General features: G+C 43.6%; 1 protein-coding gene across 1 annotated transcript in view; it reads left to right on the top strand.

The window, feature by feature from the left end:
• The first annotated feature begins 4,705 nt into the window (after nt 1–4,705).
• Nucleotides 4,706–18,060, top strand: part of LOC128128375 (uncharacterized) — a 46,912-nt gene continuing 33,557 nt past the window's right edge. Inside the window, exon 1 of the mRNA XM_052767159.1 lies at nt 4,706–4,936. Within this exon, the coding sequence (XP_052623119.1) occupies nt 4,706–4,936 (231 nt within the window). The remainder of the gene's footprint in view (nt 4,937–18,060) is intronic.

Below are 18,060 nucleotides of genomic sequence, written 5' to 3' on the forward strand. Positions count from 1 at the left end.
CCTCTTCTACAGACCAATGAGAATGTGGTCTTTGTAGCAAAGAGTGTCTTTAGAGAGAGAGAGTTCATAAGCTATGTAACATCCATAATTTTTACGCAAAATTTAAACTTTTCAATCATAAATAAAATCAAATAGCATTGTATACAAAAATGTTTTCAAATCATTATCCACCAAAGTGTCCCAAAATCATATCATAAGGATGAGGAGCGGTACGATCACGCCTTCGCCTTGCCATAATCTCCTGAAGTACCTGAAACAATAAACTGAAAACTGTAATCCCAAGGGCTTAGTGAGCTACCCCCAAAATATCAATACCATATCAATAATAATCAATCAATCAACATGCATACTAGGCCATCAGCCTGACTCGACCACCCTACAGGGCCTACAGTCTATCTGGATCTATCCCGAGCCTTCAGCATGACTGGTCCGCCACATGGGCCTACAGTCTCCCCGGACCGCTCATAGGGTATGTTGGCCTTCAGCACAAAGCAGGACCGCCTCAACCCCACCAACAAGCAAATAACCATGTGCGCATAACTATCATATACTGGCTTATACAAACATCAATCATATCTATCTAACTGATCATCAATCATAGAATTCTCTCGTAACTAGAGTATCGACCTAGCAGGTCACTAACATACCAATCCCTATGGATCATAAGAGCATAGCATATTGTCTACCCTGATTCTGATCTAACAGATCATAACCACATATAGCATACCATAACAATAACAACTAAAGGGTCGGCCTTGGTTTCATAGACCCTATCAATATAGTGAGGATAACTAACCTCGCAAATGTCGACTCGAAAGGTAAACTCCAACTCTCGGATCAGTTGACACAGGCTCCATCACCTATGATCATAGTACAATATACTCGTAAGTCCTTAGCCTTATAAGGTACTCCATAACCCACTAGTTAACCCCTGATCAAAGTCAAAGTCCTCAGTCAAGGTCAACAGTCCATGTTGACCTCGACTCGTCGAGTACCCTCGGCTACTCGCCGAGTACCCTCGGCTACTCGGAGAGTTCCTTGAAGCGTATCCCAACTCGCCAAGTCATCGGGGTGACTCATCGAGTTCCTTCGATTCTCGAGCAAACTTTAAGGTCACCCGTCGAGTTTCCTCCTTGCAACTCGATGAATACACACGCATACATGTCCTAGAGAAAACTCACCGACTCGCCGAGTTGTTCTTCAACTCTTCGAGTCTATGGCAATCATCATCGGACTCACCGAGTTGTTCATCCAACTCGTCGAGTTCACGGCCATCTTCATGTGACTCGCCGGGTCCATTCAGTCCTTTTTCCATACAGACTTGTTTTGAGCCATGCAGCGGCTCCAACTCAAAGATCCAAGCTTCTAGGGCATGCTTATCACGTAAAGTTGCAAACTTTACGTGCATGCATGGCTATAAAGGCTCTCAATGCCTATTTTAAGTTCTTAATGGAGATTAATGCTCAAGAGGGACCTCAATCATGACCAAAACTGTAAATTTATGCTTCTAGAATCCAAGGAGGGTCCAGATCTGAAGTTACAACCTCAAATCTAGCCCATAGCTCATCTTACCAACTTAATATTCCACAAAACCCTAAAACTCAAATAATAGAAGAAATCTACAAGAGAGATGGCGATTTGTGTACCTCTAGAAGATGATAACTGAGATAAGTGTTGATTCCCACACTCTATTTGCTCCAATCTCCTTCACCTCCAATCCTTCTCCATCAAAAGATCCTCTTTTCAAGCTTCAAACATACAATGGGGATACACACACGTATTAGGGTTCTCAAGGACTCTCTAGAACTGTAAAGAGGCCCAAGGGAGGCAAAGGATCCTTTAAATAGGGTGGAAAAGCCCGAGATTTAGGGAAGTTTGCTTTGCCTTCACTTGAGATCGGGTTAGAACCTTTTCAGATACATCACCCACTATTTGAGATACAGGATGATCTTTGGTCCATTTGGTGAGAAGAGGATAGTTTGGATCATAGGATGGATTCAATTCAGCATTTACCATTTCTTCCAACTCTGATTGAATATCATCGTCATAGAGCATATCAGAATTCTCCCCCTCGACAGATGATGAACCATGAAGTCTTTCTTCAACTGAGCTTTCGAGTTGATCCGGACTTTCGGGTGTTACAGGACTTTCGGGTGCAGAGGGGTTTTTGGGTGCTATAGGACTTTCGGGTGCAGAGGGGCTTTCGGGTTCATCAAAAATTGGATTCTCCCCCTGAATATGTGAGTCCTGCTCATTTGAATAGGATAGATTCTCCCCCTCGACCGAAGTACCGCTCTGGGGAGGTTCTTTTCGAACTGGTTCTTTTGCTCCCATTTGTTTGGCTGCATCTTCGACGATCTTCTTAAGGTGATCAATCTTGTTGTCCGTTGTCGTGGCTTCAGAGTGAGCTGCTTTCTCAGGTTCATCAAATAGATCCATGAACTGGTCAAAGAGATTGGCGATAGAGGCTGTGACTTGACCTATTTGAGAGAAAATCTCTCCTATTGCTTCTTCAGTGGACTTCAACATCTTGACGTAATTGTCATCGAACGTCACTTAATAGGTTTCTTCAATTCTTTTAGAACGCTTATTCAAAACCCTGTATGCTTTTGAAGTAAGAGAATATCCCAGAAAGATACCTTCATCAGCTTTGACATCAAACTTGTTGCGATGTTCTTTGGAGTTGAAGATGAAGCACCTGGAACCGAACAGGTGAAAGAACTTGACATTTGGCTTCCTGTTGTTGATTATCTCATAAGGAGTGAGAGAGAAACGCTTGTTAAGATAAGACCTATTCTGAGTAAAACACGCTGCAGCAATGGCATCAGCCCAGGAATATAAAGGAAGGGAAGCAAAACTTAGCATGGTTCGGGCCGCCTCACACAGGGATCAGTTTCGCCTTTCGACAATTCCGTTCTGTTGAGCTGTATAAGGGGCTGATAAATTGAGACTGGTGCCCTTTTCTGCTAGGAAGTCTTCGAATTCTTTGTTCTTGAATTCCAGTCCATTGTCGCTCCTAATGTTTCGAACGACTTTTCTTAGCTGCACTTCAACCTGCTTGATAAAGATTTTTAGTTTAGGAGTCGCCTCAGATTTGTGCTTTAGAAAGAACACCCATGTAAAACGTGAGAAGTCATCAACAATAATAAGAATGTACTTGTTACCGCCAATGCTCTCGGTTGATGATGGACCACATAAGTCGATGTGAAGCAACTCAAGTGGTTCAACAACTTTTGTGTTTATAATCGTTAGGTGACTTTGGCGACTTCGTTTTCCCATTTCACATGCAACGCACAAGTGTTCACGATCAAACTTGAGCAATAGAAGTCCCCGAACATGACCACCTGTAACTAGTTTATTGATGTCTTTGAATTTGAGATGTGAGAGCCTTCGGTGCCACAACCAACTTTCGTCTGAGTGAGCTTTGGATAAAAGACATATTGATGGATTCCCTTTGATTGGTCTGAGATTCAGAGGGAACATTTCACCTTTTCATTCAGACTTGAGAATGACTTTGTTGGATTTCTTCTCTATTATCTCTGAACCTTCATCATCGAATGAGACTTTGAGACCTGTTCCTCCCACCAGTTGAGACACACTGATGAGGTTATGCTGCAACCCCTCTACATACGCCACTTTTCTGATTGTAAAATCTCCATTGGTTATCATCCCATAACCCTTTATCGTTCCATAAGAGTTGTTACCAAACTTGACATTGCCACCGTTTTGAAGTGACCGAAACTCCCTTAGCTCTTCCTTCCTCCCTGTCATGTGACGTGAGCAGCCACTATTTATGTACCATTCTTCGTCAAACTGCTCGTCACTTATAACCTGCAAAGATTAAGCAGATTTAGGAACCCAAAGTTTCTTGGGTCCTCGTGAGCCTTTTACAGAAACAGGGATAGTAAGGGAAACATCAACCAGATATGTTCGTTTTATTAAGGTTGTTTCATCTTTCCTCTTAATGGTAAATACTTTGATTTTATTGGAGTTAGATGCTGGTATTTTGGATTCAGGTTCGGGGGTTTGAACTTTAGCTTTCTTTCGGTCTTCATTAGCTAAGGAATTCTTCCTTTTTCCTTTCATATCCTTTGATGATTGAGAATTTGATGTATGATGAGAATTAGGATTAGAAGAAGAATTCGAACGAGAAGAATTAGAAGAAAAGAAGTTAGAATGAGAATTTTTCCTGACTTAAGGTTCGAAGTGACCCTTTCAGTTGAGCTCATTTGAGGAACCGAACCTGGACCTTCGGTTGCTGTTTAATGATGGACCAAAGCTGTTTTTTCGGTTGTTGTTAGTAGTTGGACCGAAGTTGGATCTTCTACTATAAAAGCTTGAAGGGTTGAAATCAGGTCTTTTTTCGGTTGTTGTTTGATGATACAAACCTGCCTTTCGGTTGTTGCTGCTTTCGGGACCGAACCTATCCTTTTGGTTTTGTTCTTCCTGTGGCCCGAAAGTCTTTCCCTGGTTCTTTTGGATTGATGGATTGAAGCACCTTTTACTCTTGTCTTCTTCTCCTTTTGGCTTCGAGTTTCTGTCAAAGTGATTATAGTGAGGATTTTGGGAACGCTAGAACTACTTTTGCTGTGAGAGATTTTTCTTGTATCTCAAGTTCCTCTGCTGCTTTTGATTTTTCACCGGTTTTCGCTGTCGGTGAATATTTGCCTTCTGTTTCTGCTTCTTAGCAACAGGTTCACTCTTCATGGAGGAGGTTTCGCTAGTTGAGGTGACATCTTCCACTGGAATCTCTTTTGTACCGTTGGAACTTGGAGTATCAAAGTTGGTAGGTTTGTTCAATGGTTCTGCCGCGTATCTTCCTTTGGCTTTCCATGATGTTCACTCCGACAAACCAACAGTTTCATCTGCATTGTCTATCGGTGCTGACCAAAAAAATTCATCACAGCCATCTACATTATCTTCATTCACGATGGCAGTGAGTTCGGTTGTCTGATGTTCGGTTACTCCTATGACCTTATAAACTTGATTAGGAGTGGTTCGAACCTTTTGGTATACAATAGCCTTTTCTTTAAGGATTGGGGACTTATGTTTGGACAAACGAGCGAATTCCACAGAATTTTCAGAAATCAAGTTTTTGTGGTTTTCAGTTTCGCTCCTAATAAACTCGGAACAGTCTACCTCATCCTCTACAGAAATTTCACTCATGTCATCGTCCTCATTAAGTTCAGATGCATTTTCAACATCAATTTTCTTTTCTGAACTTAATTTGGTACTCAAAGAGTCAAATTTTTGTATAGTTTCGGCCCTGAGTTTCAACTTATCATTTTCATCCAAAAGATTCTTAAGCATGTCCTTATGGTCTTTGGACTTTATAAATGATCCAATTTTGTCCAGACCATACATATAAGTGGGATTAACATCATCTGAAGATACAATACTTTCGCAGTTGTATGCTTCGACATCGATTTCATCTTCCTTTAACTCAAGGAAGGGCAAAATCATGCGATGTATCTTTTGGCCTATTTCATAGTTCAAATGCAGCTGAGTAATGTTGGTATAAAGTGTTTTTGCAATCAAACAAAAAACAGTCCTCTGTTTTAATAACTTAAGATTTTCTCTTTGCAAATAAATGTTCTCATCCCTGGACTTAACCAGCTCCGAATCCTTCTGTTCAATCCAAATCCTTCGCTCCTCACTCTTGGATGACACCCTGCTTATTTGGTCAGTTAGATTAGAATTCGTGACACGCGTTTGAGTTAAACAACTATCTAGATTTGAAATTCTTGAATTCAAGTTATTTAATTCCTTTTCATATGATGTTTGTGGAATTTTAAACGAAATGAAAATAGATTGTACCTTCTTGATCAGTTCATCTAGCTCACTGATCTGCACACTGAGAGGCTTTGCTGTAAAGCATACGTCTTCTCGCTCCTTAGCCTCTTCGTTTCCACCATCAGTGTTATATCCTCTCATTAGGGATACATCTAACACCATTAGACATCTTCCACCCGCATCACTATTCTTTGCCACATATGCCTTTCCATGAGAAGGCTTTCGCACTTCATCATCCTCTGAGTTGGTTGACCACACCTGTATGCCACCGAACTCATCATCATCCACCGAACCATGCACAATAAGAGCATTCATAGAGGGATTAGTAGCAACTTTCTTACTCTTAATCTCTTCTAGTCTTTTCATAAGACTTGCTTCTTCATCTTTCTCCTCATCTTTCTTTGCCATCTTCTTCAACACGCAATCTTTTGTGTAATGATTTTTCCCACCACAGTAGAAGTAATTGACACCAGAGTCAGCTTCACCCTTCGCTTCCTTCTTTGATTCTTCAACCTTCGGCTCCTCTTTCACTTTTTCTGAGCTGTAGCTTCCCTGCCAATTTCGGTTTTTGTTGGTAGGGAACTTCTTCTTAATGAACCTTCTAGGATTTGATACCATCATAGCATAGTCTTCGGCTGTTAAATCGTAATCTCCTAGATTCAAATCTTCTTCTTCTTCTTCTTCTTCTGCATTCTTACCTTTGGACAAGAGCGCCAAAGACCCCAAGTTTGAAACCACGTTTTTCTCTTGCAACACAATCTTTTCTTGGGATTTCAGAATTCCCACCAGTTTTGCCAAGGAATATGATTTAAACTGCTCATGCGCTTTAACCGTCGACACAACAGCCCTCCATTCGGGTCTCAGACCATTTAAGAATGTGACTTTCTGTTCGATGAGCTTTCTTCCAATGTCATGCTTGATCATCTTGCTGAGAAGATGATTGAACCGATCAAATGTTTGTGTAACAACCTCATCCGGCATTTGCTTGAATTCTTCAAATTCAGAGAGAAGTAGGGTCTGAATTGAATGCTCTAAATCTTCATCTGTGGACTACAGCTCTCGCAGCCGATCCCAAATTTCTTTTGCTGTACTGCAAGAACTAACTAATCGAAACGTGTCGGACTGAAGAGCAAATCGAATCAGTCTCAATGCCTTAATGTTGCATTGGAACTTCTCCTTTTCATCATGCTTGAATGAGCGAAAGGGCCAGAAGTGATAGCTTCCCATATCAGATACCCGTTATCTTCAAATCCAATAACGTAATCTTCAAAGTGGAGCGTCCACACTTCATAGTCTTGAGTATAGAGTATTGGAATCTTGGTGGTTGATCCGATGCTATTAGAGATGTCGATGGGATTGGATTGAGAATCGTCCATGCTTGATCGTGTAACCTGTTATAAGATCATACTTTTTAATACGTAAAATTAGGGCAAGATGAATAATTAATGAGATACGTCAATTATGAGTGACGGCTCAATAAATATCAATGAATGCAGAATAAACCCTAATCACTTCTTTCACAGAAGAGATGTGTATGAATTACACAGTCTCCTGCTCTGATACCAATTGATGAGTTGAAAAACTCTTTGATCGTTTAGATCTTCAAACAGGTTAATCAGAAAAATACTAACAGAAAGATCAAACACATGAATGAATCAAAATATGTCGAATGCTTTAATAGATTCACGCCTCAGCAGAGCTCGACTAAGAACTTCTGCTGTAGAGGCTATTTAGGGTTACAATCAAAACAAAAGTATCGCTGATAATGATTGACTCTCCAAATCACACGTACTAAGATGCATGCAAGCATCTATATATACTAAACCCTAGAATATAAAATCACGGATGGACAAGCCCAATCCGGATACAAAATTGGACTAAAGAACGAGCCCAAGACGCAACACCTAACGGACCCCACACTTGGAAAAATGACAAAGTCACCCTTTACTAGTTCTTGTGCAAGGGGTGCAGGTTTGTTGGATCTAGTGCACACAGATGTGTGTGGACCCTTCAAAACTGCCACAAGGGATGCCAATCGTTATTATGTGAGTTTTATAGTTGATTACAGTAGATATGGTTATGTCTACTTAATCAAGCATACGTCAGAGACTTTTGAAAGGTTTAAAGAGTTTAAACAAGAAGTCGAGAATCAATTGGGCAGGAACATTAAGATGCTTCAATCCGATCGTGGTGTTGAGTATCTTAGTATAGAGTTCCTCGACTATATTAAGGAATGTGGGATTGTCTCACAACTGACACCTCCTAGGACACCACAGTTGAATGGTGTGGCTAAAAGGCGTAATCGAACCTTGTTGGATATGGTTCGTTCCACCATAAGTGGAGCTTCGCTACCAATCTCATTTTTGGGTATGACTTACAGACTGCCACCCATACACTTAATCTAGTCCCTACAAAGAAAATTGCCAAAACTCCGCATGAGATGTAGACCAGAAAAGTTCCTAATCTAGACCACATCAAGATTTGGGGTTGCGAGGCTTTCGTGAGGCATGAGACTCATGATAAGCTCGAACCTTGAAGTGAGAGGTGTATTTTCATCGGCTACCCACAGAAATCATTTGGTTACCTCTTCTACAGACCAATGAGAATGTGGTCTTTGTAGCAAAGAGTGTCTTTAGAGAGAGAGAGTTCATAAGCTATGTAACATCCATAATTTTTACGCAAAATTTAAACTTTTCAATCATAAATAAAATCAAATAGCATTGTATACAAAAATGTTTTCAAATCATTATCCACCAAAGTGTCCCAAAATCATATCATAAGGATGAGGAGCGGTACGATCACGCCTTCGCCTTGCCATAATCTCCTGAAGTACCTGAAACAATAAACTGAAAACTGTAATCCCAAGGGCTTAGTGAGCTACCCCCAAAATATCAATACCATATCAATAATAATCAATCAATCAACATGCATACTAGGCCATCAGCCTGACTCGACCACCCTACAGGGCCTACAGTCTATCTGGATCTATCCCGAGCCTTCAGCATGACTGGTCCGCCACATGGGCCTACAGTCTCCCCGGACCGCTCATAGGGTATGTTGGCCTTCAGCACAAAGCAGGACCGCCTCAACCCCACCAACAAGCAAATAACCATGTGCGCATAACTATCATATACTGGCTTATACAAACATCAATCATATCTATCTAACTGATCATCAATCATAGAATTCTCTCGTAACTAGAGTATCGACCTAGCAGGTCACTAACATACCAATCCCTATGGATCATAAGAGCATAGCATATTGTCTACCCTGATTCTGATCTAACAGATCATAACCACATATAGCATACCATAACAATAACAACTAAAGGGTCGGCCTTGGTTTCATAGACCCTATCAATATAGTGAGGATAACTAACCTCGCAAATGTCGACTCGAAAGGTAAACTCCAACTCTCGGATCAGTTGACACAGGCTCCATCACCTATGATCATAGTACAATATACTCGTAAGTCCTTAGCCTTATAAGGTACTCCATAACCCACTAGTTAACCCCTGATCAAAGTCAAAGTCCTCAGTCAAGGTCAACAGTCCATGTTGACCTCGACTCGTCGAGTACCCTCGGCTACTCGCCGAGTACCCTCGGCTACTCGGAGAGTTCCTTGAAGCGTATCCCAACTCGCCAAGTCATCGGGGTGACTCATCGAGTTCCTTCGATTCTCGAGCAAACTTTAAGGTCACCCGTCGAGTTTCCTCCTTGCAACTCGATGAATACACACGCATACATGTCCTAGAGAAAACTCACCGACTCGCCGAGTTGTTCTTCAACTCTTCGAGTCTATGGCAATCATCATCGGACTCACCGAGTTGTTCATCCAACTCGTCGAGTTCACGGCCATCTTCATGTGACTCGTCGGGTCCATTCAGTCCTTTTTCCATACAGACTTGTTTTGAGCCATGCAGCGGCTCCAACTCAAAGATCCAAGCTTCTAGGGCATGCTTATCACGTAAAGTTGCAAACTTTACGTGCATGCATGGCTATAAAGGCTCTCAATGCCTATTTTAAGTTCTTAATGGAGATTAATGCTCAAGAGGGACCTCAATCATGACCAAAACTGTAAATTTATGCTTCTAGAATCCAAGGAGGGTCCAGATCTGAAGTTACAACCTCAAATCTAGCCCATAGCTCATCTTACCAACTTAATATTCCACAAAACCCTAAAACTCAAATAATAGAAGAAATCTACAAGAGAGATGGCGATTTGTGTACCTCTAGAAGATGATAACTGAGATAAGTGTTGATTCCCACACTCTATTTGCTCCAATCTCCTTCACCTCCAATCCTTCTCCATCAAAAGATCCTCTTTTCAAGCTTCAAACACACAATGGGGATACACACACGTATTAGGGTTCTCAAGGACTCTCTAGAACTGTAAAGAGGCCCAAGGGAGGCAAAGGATCCTTTAAATAGGGTGGAAAAGCCCGAGATTTAGGGTTTCATCCGCTAGCTCCTACTCAACGAGTCCCAATATGGACTCGTTGAGTAGGTCACTTAACTCGCGATCCCACCCCGTTGTTATTCGACGAGTAGGGCAACCAACTCGTCGAGTAGGGCCTAACCCAAGAAATTTTATTTAAAACAATACATGAGAATTGGGGCGTTACAACTCTCCCCCACTTGAACTAGACTTCTCCCTCGAAGTCTGCTGGAATAAACAATGTCGGGTAATGCTCGCGCATCTCCGCCTCCGGCTCCCATATCCACTTGGATCCCCTCCGATGTTCCCACTGTACCTTTACTAAAGGTATTTCCTTGTTCCGCAAAATCTTCTTCTTCCTTTCCAAAATAGCCACTGGTCTCTCCACATAGTTCAGGCGCTCATCGACCTGAATATCATCCAACGATACCACTGCCTCCTAGTCCATAATGCATTTTCGCAATTTCGAAACATGAAATGTGTTGTGGATCCGGCTAAGCTCCTCCGGAAGCTCTAGTCTATAAGCCACCCTGCCAACCGTAACAACAATCCTGAATGGCCCAATATAACGGAGACCTAATTTTCCCTTCTTCTAGAAGCGGATCACACCCTTCTAGAGTGAGACCTTCAGGAGAACCATGTCACCCACCTGAAATTCCAATTCAGATCGGCGTCGGTCGGCATAACTTTTCTGCCGACTCTGAGCGGACCGCAGTCGCTGTCTAATCTGCTGTATCATCTTGGTAGTTTGTAGAACCACCTCTGTCTGACCCATCACCCTGTGCCCAACTTCGCCCCAGCAGACTGGGGTGCAACACTTCCGCCCATACAATAGCTCGAAAGGCGGGGCGCCAATACTAGAATGATAGTTGTTATTGTAGGCGAACTCTACAAGCGGTAGGTGGGAATTCCAACTCCCACCGAAATCAATGACGCATGCCCTCAACATATCCTTGAGGGTTTGAATGGTCCGGTCACTCTGCCCAGCAGTCTGCGGATGGAACGACGTACTAAAATGCAGTCTAGTACCCAGTTCCTCATGGAACTTCTGCCAAAAATGGGAAGTAAATCAGACATCCCGATCGGAAACAATGGAAACTGGGACCCCATGGCGAGAGACAATCTCGCGGACGTACAGGTCGGCCAACTTCTCTATCAACGAACTCTCCTGTTGTAACACCGTAAAAATTCAACTAATTTTTCACTTTTCAAAAACATAATAATTCATTCATAATTACTTTCATAAACAATGTATCAATATTATCTTAATACAAAATCCCAAGATCACATCATAATAAACTCCATACCTGCAACACCTAACACAAAACACTGTAAGCACGAAGCTTAGTGAGTTCCCCAAAATACCACGTACAACACATACTAGCCAGTCGAGGCTATAACTCTGTGGGCCCTTGGGCCCCGAACTCTATGGACCCTCTGGTCCTAGCTCTGTGAACCTTCCGGTTCTAACTCTAATATACTCTAATATACACATGGAATAAATCACATTGAAATAATGCAGTGCAACACATCACATAAATAGCATACAATAGCTCTGTCACATAACTCTAATTACCACTCAAGGTAAAGTATTATAGTGAGAAGACTCACCTCAGATGTCTCGGTAAATCCCTGACTCGGTAGCAGTATAGTCTAGCTTCCGCCTAATCACATAAAGTAAGATACGCTCATAAATATAACTCTCGATACTAGAACCCATCCTCTCTTAGAATCCATAGACGGGTAAAAGACCATTTTACCCCTCTCTTGACTCAAAGACCCCATTGTTGACAAATCCCTAAAAGTCAACAAAGTCAACGGTCAAACTTTGACCTGACTCGTCGAGTGCACTTGGGCGACTCGGCGAGTCTACACGTGAACTCTACACCTCTAATTCTCTTTTGACTCACCGAGTCACTCACTAACTCGGCGGGTCACTCTCTAGATTCACAGTCTCGAGACAACTCGACTCGACTCGACTCGTCGAGTCTGTTCATGGACTCGGCGAGTCCAAACCATGCTCACTTCCAATGGCTTCCTGAGGTCAGATCTGATGCTCTACTCAACAGATCTATCCATTCTAGTCCCAATAATCACGTAAATTTCGAAGCTTGATGCCCATGCAAGGGCTCCAAGGTTCTATTTGAAGAAATGACCTCTAATATGGCATCCTAAGCTCATATTCACCATCAATCCACATAAAGCTCAAAGGAGTAAGGTCTCTGGACCTCTATGGATCCATATTCAAACTATAATACGAAAAGGAACCATATACTCAATCAAAACCATCTACCAAAGGGTCTAGAAAACCCTAACTCTATAGACAACCACCAAAACAGAAGATGGATCGATATTATACCTCAAATAAGCACTCCTGAGCTCAGAATTCCTCCAAATAGCACCTCCTTCAGCCTCCTCTTGATCTTGGTCACCTTCTTCTTGCTAAACCAATGATAGAAAGATCAAATATGGCCTCTTCTCCTCACAAAGGATTTAGCTCACTTAGGGTTTCTCTCAAGGGACTGGTAGCCGCAATGGGAGGCTATGAGTGCCCTTAAATAGGCTCCAAAACCTTGGAATTAGGGTTTCATTAAACAGCATGGACTCGCCAAGTCCACTCTTGAACTCGACGAGTCCAGCCATGAACCCGGATAAGAATACGCGACCCTACTCGGCGAGTCTAAGCACCAACTCGCCGAGTCCCTTCACATCCTCCAAAAAAATAAAAGAATAGAATAATATACCTGGGAGTCCAGATGTCAAAATTCTCCCCCACTAGAATCAGACTTTGCCCTCGAAGTCTTACTCTACAAACAACTCTGGATGCTGCTCCCGCATCTCTCGCTCCGGCTCCCAAGTCAACTCTGACCCTTTCCGATGCTGCCACTGGACCTGCACCAGAGGCACCTCTTTATTCCTCAGAACCTTGATCTTCCGATCGCTAACCGCCACAGGTCTCTCAACATAGTTCAGGCTTGCATCCACCTGAATATCCTCTAATGGCACCATTGCCGACTCGTCGGCTATACACTTTCTCAGCTGCGACACATGGAAGGTGTCTTGAATCTGATCCAACTCTGTAGATAGCTCCAATCGATAGGCTACCCTTCCTACTCTCACGGTCACCCTAAAATGACCAATATATCGGGGTCCCAACTTGCCCCTCTTCCTGAATCGGATCACTCCTTTCCAAGGAGAGACCTTCAGGAGCACAAAGTCGCTAACCTGAAATTCGAGCTCGGACCAGCGCCTGTCCGCATAACTCTTCTGGCGACTCATGGCGGTTAACAACCTCTGTCTGACCTGCTGTGTCTGCTCTGTCTTCTAAAGCACGATCTTAGTACTACCCATCACACGTTGCCCTACCTCTCCCCAGCAAATGGGGGTACGAAACCTCCTCCCATACAACAGCTCAAAGGGTTGCATACCAATGCTTGAATGATGGTTGTTGTTGTAGGAAAACTCTACCAAGGGCAAGTACGTGTCCCAACTCCCGCCGAAATCCAACACACATGCTCGGAGCATGTCCTCGAGCGTCTGAATCGTCCGCTCACTCTGCCCGTCAGTTTGTGGGTGGTATGCGGTACTAAAATGCAGCCTCATACCCAATTCCTCATGAAATTTCTTCCAGAATCTGGAAGTGAATCACACATCTCAATCTGAGACAATCGAGATCGGCACTCCATGCCGCGATACCACCTCTCTCACGTACATCTCTGCCAACCTCTCCGCGGAAGAGCTCTCACTGATAGCAAGGAAATGAGTGCTCTTCGTCAACCTGTCCACAATCACCCAAATTGCATCGACACCTCTTGCAGTCCTCGGCAATTTGGTGATGAAATCCATGGTAATTTGTTCCTATTTCCACTCGGGAATCTCTAACGGCTGCAGCTTACCATGTGGATGCTGGTGCTCGGCCTTAACCCTGCGACAGGTGAAGCATCTCTCTACAAACCATGCGACATCCCTCTTCATACAGGGCCAGCAATACTCCCTCTTCAGGTCAAAATACATCTTAGTGGTCCCTGGATGGATCGAGAACTTCGATTGATGAGCCTCTTCCATCAAAATGGTATGCATCCCACCCACAAACGGTACCCATATCTGACCTTGAAATGTCATAAGCTCGCGGCTATCGGTAACGAACTCCGATACCCGCCCGACAACTCGCTCTCTCTCTCTCTCTCTCTCCTGGATTTCTGGTCTCACGGCCTCAGCCTGGGCCCCACGAATGGTGTCTAACACCGGGGTCATCATTATCAAACTTAAACAAACTTCTCGCCATGGGGCGCCCTTCACCCTACGGCTCCGTGTATCGGCTGCAACATTAGCCTTGCCCGGGTGGTACAGGATCTTACAATCGTAATCCTTCACCACATCCAATCATCTCCTCTGTCGCATGTTCATATTGGGATGATCCATTAAATACTTCAGGCTCTTATGGTCCATTTATATGGTACACCGAACCCCATACAAATAGTGACGCCATATCTTGAGGGCGAACACAACTGCCCCCAACTCTAGATCGTGGGTGGGATACCTCATCTCATGAGGCTTCAGCTGTCTCGATGCGTATCCTATCACATGCCCCCTCTGCATCAGCACCGCTCCTAGCCCAGATATCGACGCGTCACAATGCACTACGAAGTCCTCCATCCCCTCCGGAAGGGATAACATCGGGGCTTTGCATAGTCTCTGGCGAAGTCTCTCGAAGGAGGCCTGCTGCTCTGGACCCCATGTAAAAGCAACACCCTTCTGGGTCAACTTGGTGAGTGGCACGGCGATCTTGGAGAAATCCCCGATAAATCCTTGATAATAACCAGCCAACCCTAGGAAACTCTTGATCTCGGTAGGTGACCTCGGCACCTCCTAACTCATCATTGCTTCAACCTAGACTGGGTCGACCAATATCCCTTTCTGGTTAACGAGGTGCCCTAGGAACTGGGCCTCTCGCAACTAGAAATCACACTTGTAGAATTTGGCATAAAGCCCCTCTGATCTCAGAACTCTGAGGATCTTCCTCAAATGCTCCACATGCTGCTCTCTGGATCTTGAATACACCAATATGTCGTCAATGAACACGATCACCGAGCGATCCAACATCAGCCTGCACACTCTGTTCATGAGATCCATGAACACCGCCGGTGCGTTGGTGAGCCCGAAAGGCATCACCACAAACTTGTAATGCCCGTAACGAGTCCTGAACGCTGTCTTCTGGATGTCCTCATCTCTCACCCTCACCTGATGATATCCAGACCTCAAATCGATCATGGAGAACCAAGCGGCTCCCTGCAACTGATCAAACAAACCGTCGATCCTCGGCAACAGGTAACGGTTCTTGACCGTCAACTTGTTCAACTCCGGTGTGAACCATTCTTTTTCTTGAGAAAATGAATAGGTGCTCCCCACGGCGAGCAGATCGACCGAATAATCCCCTTCCCCAGTAGCTCCTGAAGCTGCAAGGATAACACCTGCATCTCTGGAGGCGAAAGGCAATAGGGCGCCTTGACGATAGGCGCAGCCCCCAGAACCAAATCGATACTGAACTCAACCTGCCTCACGGGAGGCACACCCGGTAACTCCTCCGGAAATACATCCGGGAACTCACGTACTATCGGAACCTCATCAACTGACCTCGGTCTCTCTGAATCAACCCTCGTATCCATCACATATGCTACAAATCCCCTATAACCCTGCTGTAGACTCTGCCTCGCTCTAGCGGCTGAACAAAATGCCGAACCAGAACGTGTATGTTAGGGTGCAAAGTCATGCATGGATGTAATGTGTTTAGGCTTCCCTCTTTGTATGTGTAAATGGGTTGAGTCTTTTCCTATAAATAGGAAGTGAGTGACTCCCATTATGTAAGAGTCCATTTTGGAGTGTTAGACTAGAGAGATAAATCGTATACAAACCCATTTGTATAATCTTTCTAGATCTAATAAGAGCTTACAAAGAATTATTTACTCCTTGTGTACTTGAATTTGTATGATGAATCACTAGATCTTTCTAATTCCGCACATGCCATCATAATCAACACCACTACAGTGTACCCTCACTGTACACCATAAGAATGCCCCCACTAGGGTCTTGTATGGTCACCAGCTGTCGCTCGCAGTCAATGACTGCTCCAAATCAACTTGTAATACCGTAAAAATTCAACTAATTTTTCACTTTTCAAAAACATAATAATTCATTCATAATTACTTTCATAAACAATGTATCAATATTATCTGATGAGATTAAAACCTTAATCTTTGAAGATCGATTAGATCTCAAACAGGTAAATAATTATAAAACTGTAAAAACACGAAAATAAGAACGAGACAATAGTAAATCAAACGTGTCGAATGATTAAACAAAATCCTCAGAAGAGCTCGATTAAGAACATCAACTGTAGAGGATTGGTAGGTTACAAGAACGATTAAAGAAATCTGGAAAATACTATCGTTATGCTCTGATCTATCGTTGTAATCATTAACCTAATATGCATGCAAGCATATACTTATATAATAAACAAAATGGGCTCTCGGTTGGACAGGCCCAAACCAGTATATAAACTAAATAAATAAACTATCGAGCCCAAATGACGCAATCTTCAAAATAATCTTCAGCCCAACAATCTCCCCCTTTGCGTCAATTGGAGCGAGATCTTCACTTGTTACTTGGGCCAGCAGCTGAAGCAGGTACTTCTTCTTCACGGTGTTAAACAGACATTTGGTGAGCGAGAGTATTGTCTGTCTAAACCTGATGTACCATTGGATCGTGTCATCGAAGTACTTGACATCATCAGCCGAATTCTCTTTACACCTCTAGATGATCGATAACACGTGCTCCAGACAAGCAGTGGTGTAAAGGTGTTTGTCAGCTAAAACAAATAGACACTTCTGTCCGTCTGCTCTAGTGAACATAACCGAGTTGCGTCTCGGGTCGATTCTGCCCATTTGCATTTGGTTGAGATCACTGGCCGATCCCACAGGAGCTATCTTCGGTTTCTTCTTGAAGACTATGGCAACCTCCTGATCCATTAGGGCAACCTCCATGATGTAGCAGACTAACATCCTTTTGATATGGTCTATAATGGGACCATATTCGGCTTCATTAGTCAAAAGGATATTATGCAGGACAATCCAATCATGAGGATTTAAGTTCGGTAGATCCGCCAGGGAGATATGATGTGCAGTCTTTGCAGATCCCCGAATCACCTTGAACCGAACGTTTGTGAACCTTCCTTCGGCGTAAGGCTTCAGTACCCGAACGTTCACTATCTTCTGGGCGCTCCAAGTTAGGTACTGAGGACGAGCAGCCTTCAGATAGAAATCGATGAGCTCCCTGTCAAGCTCAGCATTCGGATGAGGGATTTCAAAGATATTTGAGAAGGCGTGGAAGATAAACGCCTTTCGAGTCAGCGGCATGTCGAACTGCGAGTCGGCAGTATTATTGCAATCGAACGAGATAACCGGCTCGAGCCATAAGATGCTGGGAGTATCTATGGCCTCTTTGATCATTCGCTCCCGAGTCCATGCAGGGAAGAGAGTCTTCCTGCTCTCAAGGAGATCGTGGGCTTCCTTCTGCTTGCGTTCGGCTTCTTCAGCCTCTCGCGTCACACGATTTACATCTTCATCAACATTGCGACTGTTCTTTCGTTTCAACATGTCAGCAATGGTTTCATCATCTTCATCTTCATCTTCATCTTCTTCCTCAGCTATGTTTTTCCCTTTGTCCTTCACACCCGAACCCGAAGCTTGACCAGTCGGAGGTGGTTCGGTTGTGTGAGTAGCTTTGGAGGAAGGAGGTGGTTTCGATCCGGTCTTCTTCTCTTCTCCCCCTTGT

This window comes from Lactuca sativa, chromosome 1 (assembly GCF_002870075.4).
Source record: "Lactuca sativa cultivar Salinas chromosome 1, Lsat_Salinas_v11, whole genome shotgun sequence".
NCBI lineage: Eukaryota > Viridiplantae > Streptophyta > Magnoliopsida > Asterales > Asteraceae > Lactuca > Lactuca sativa.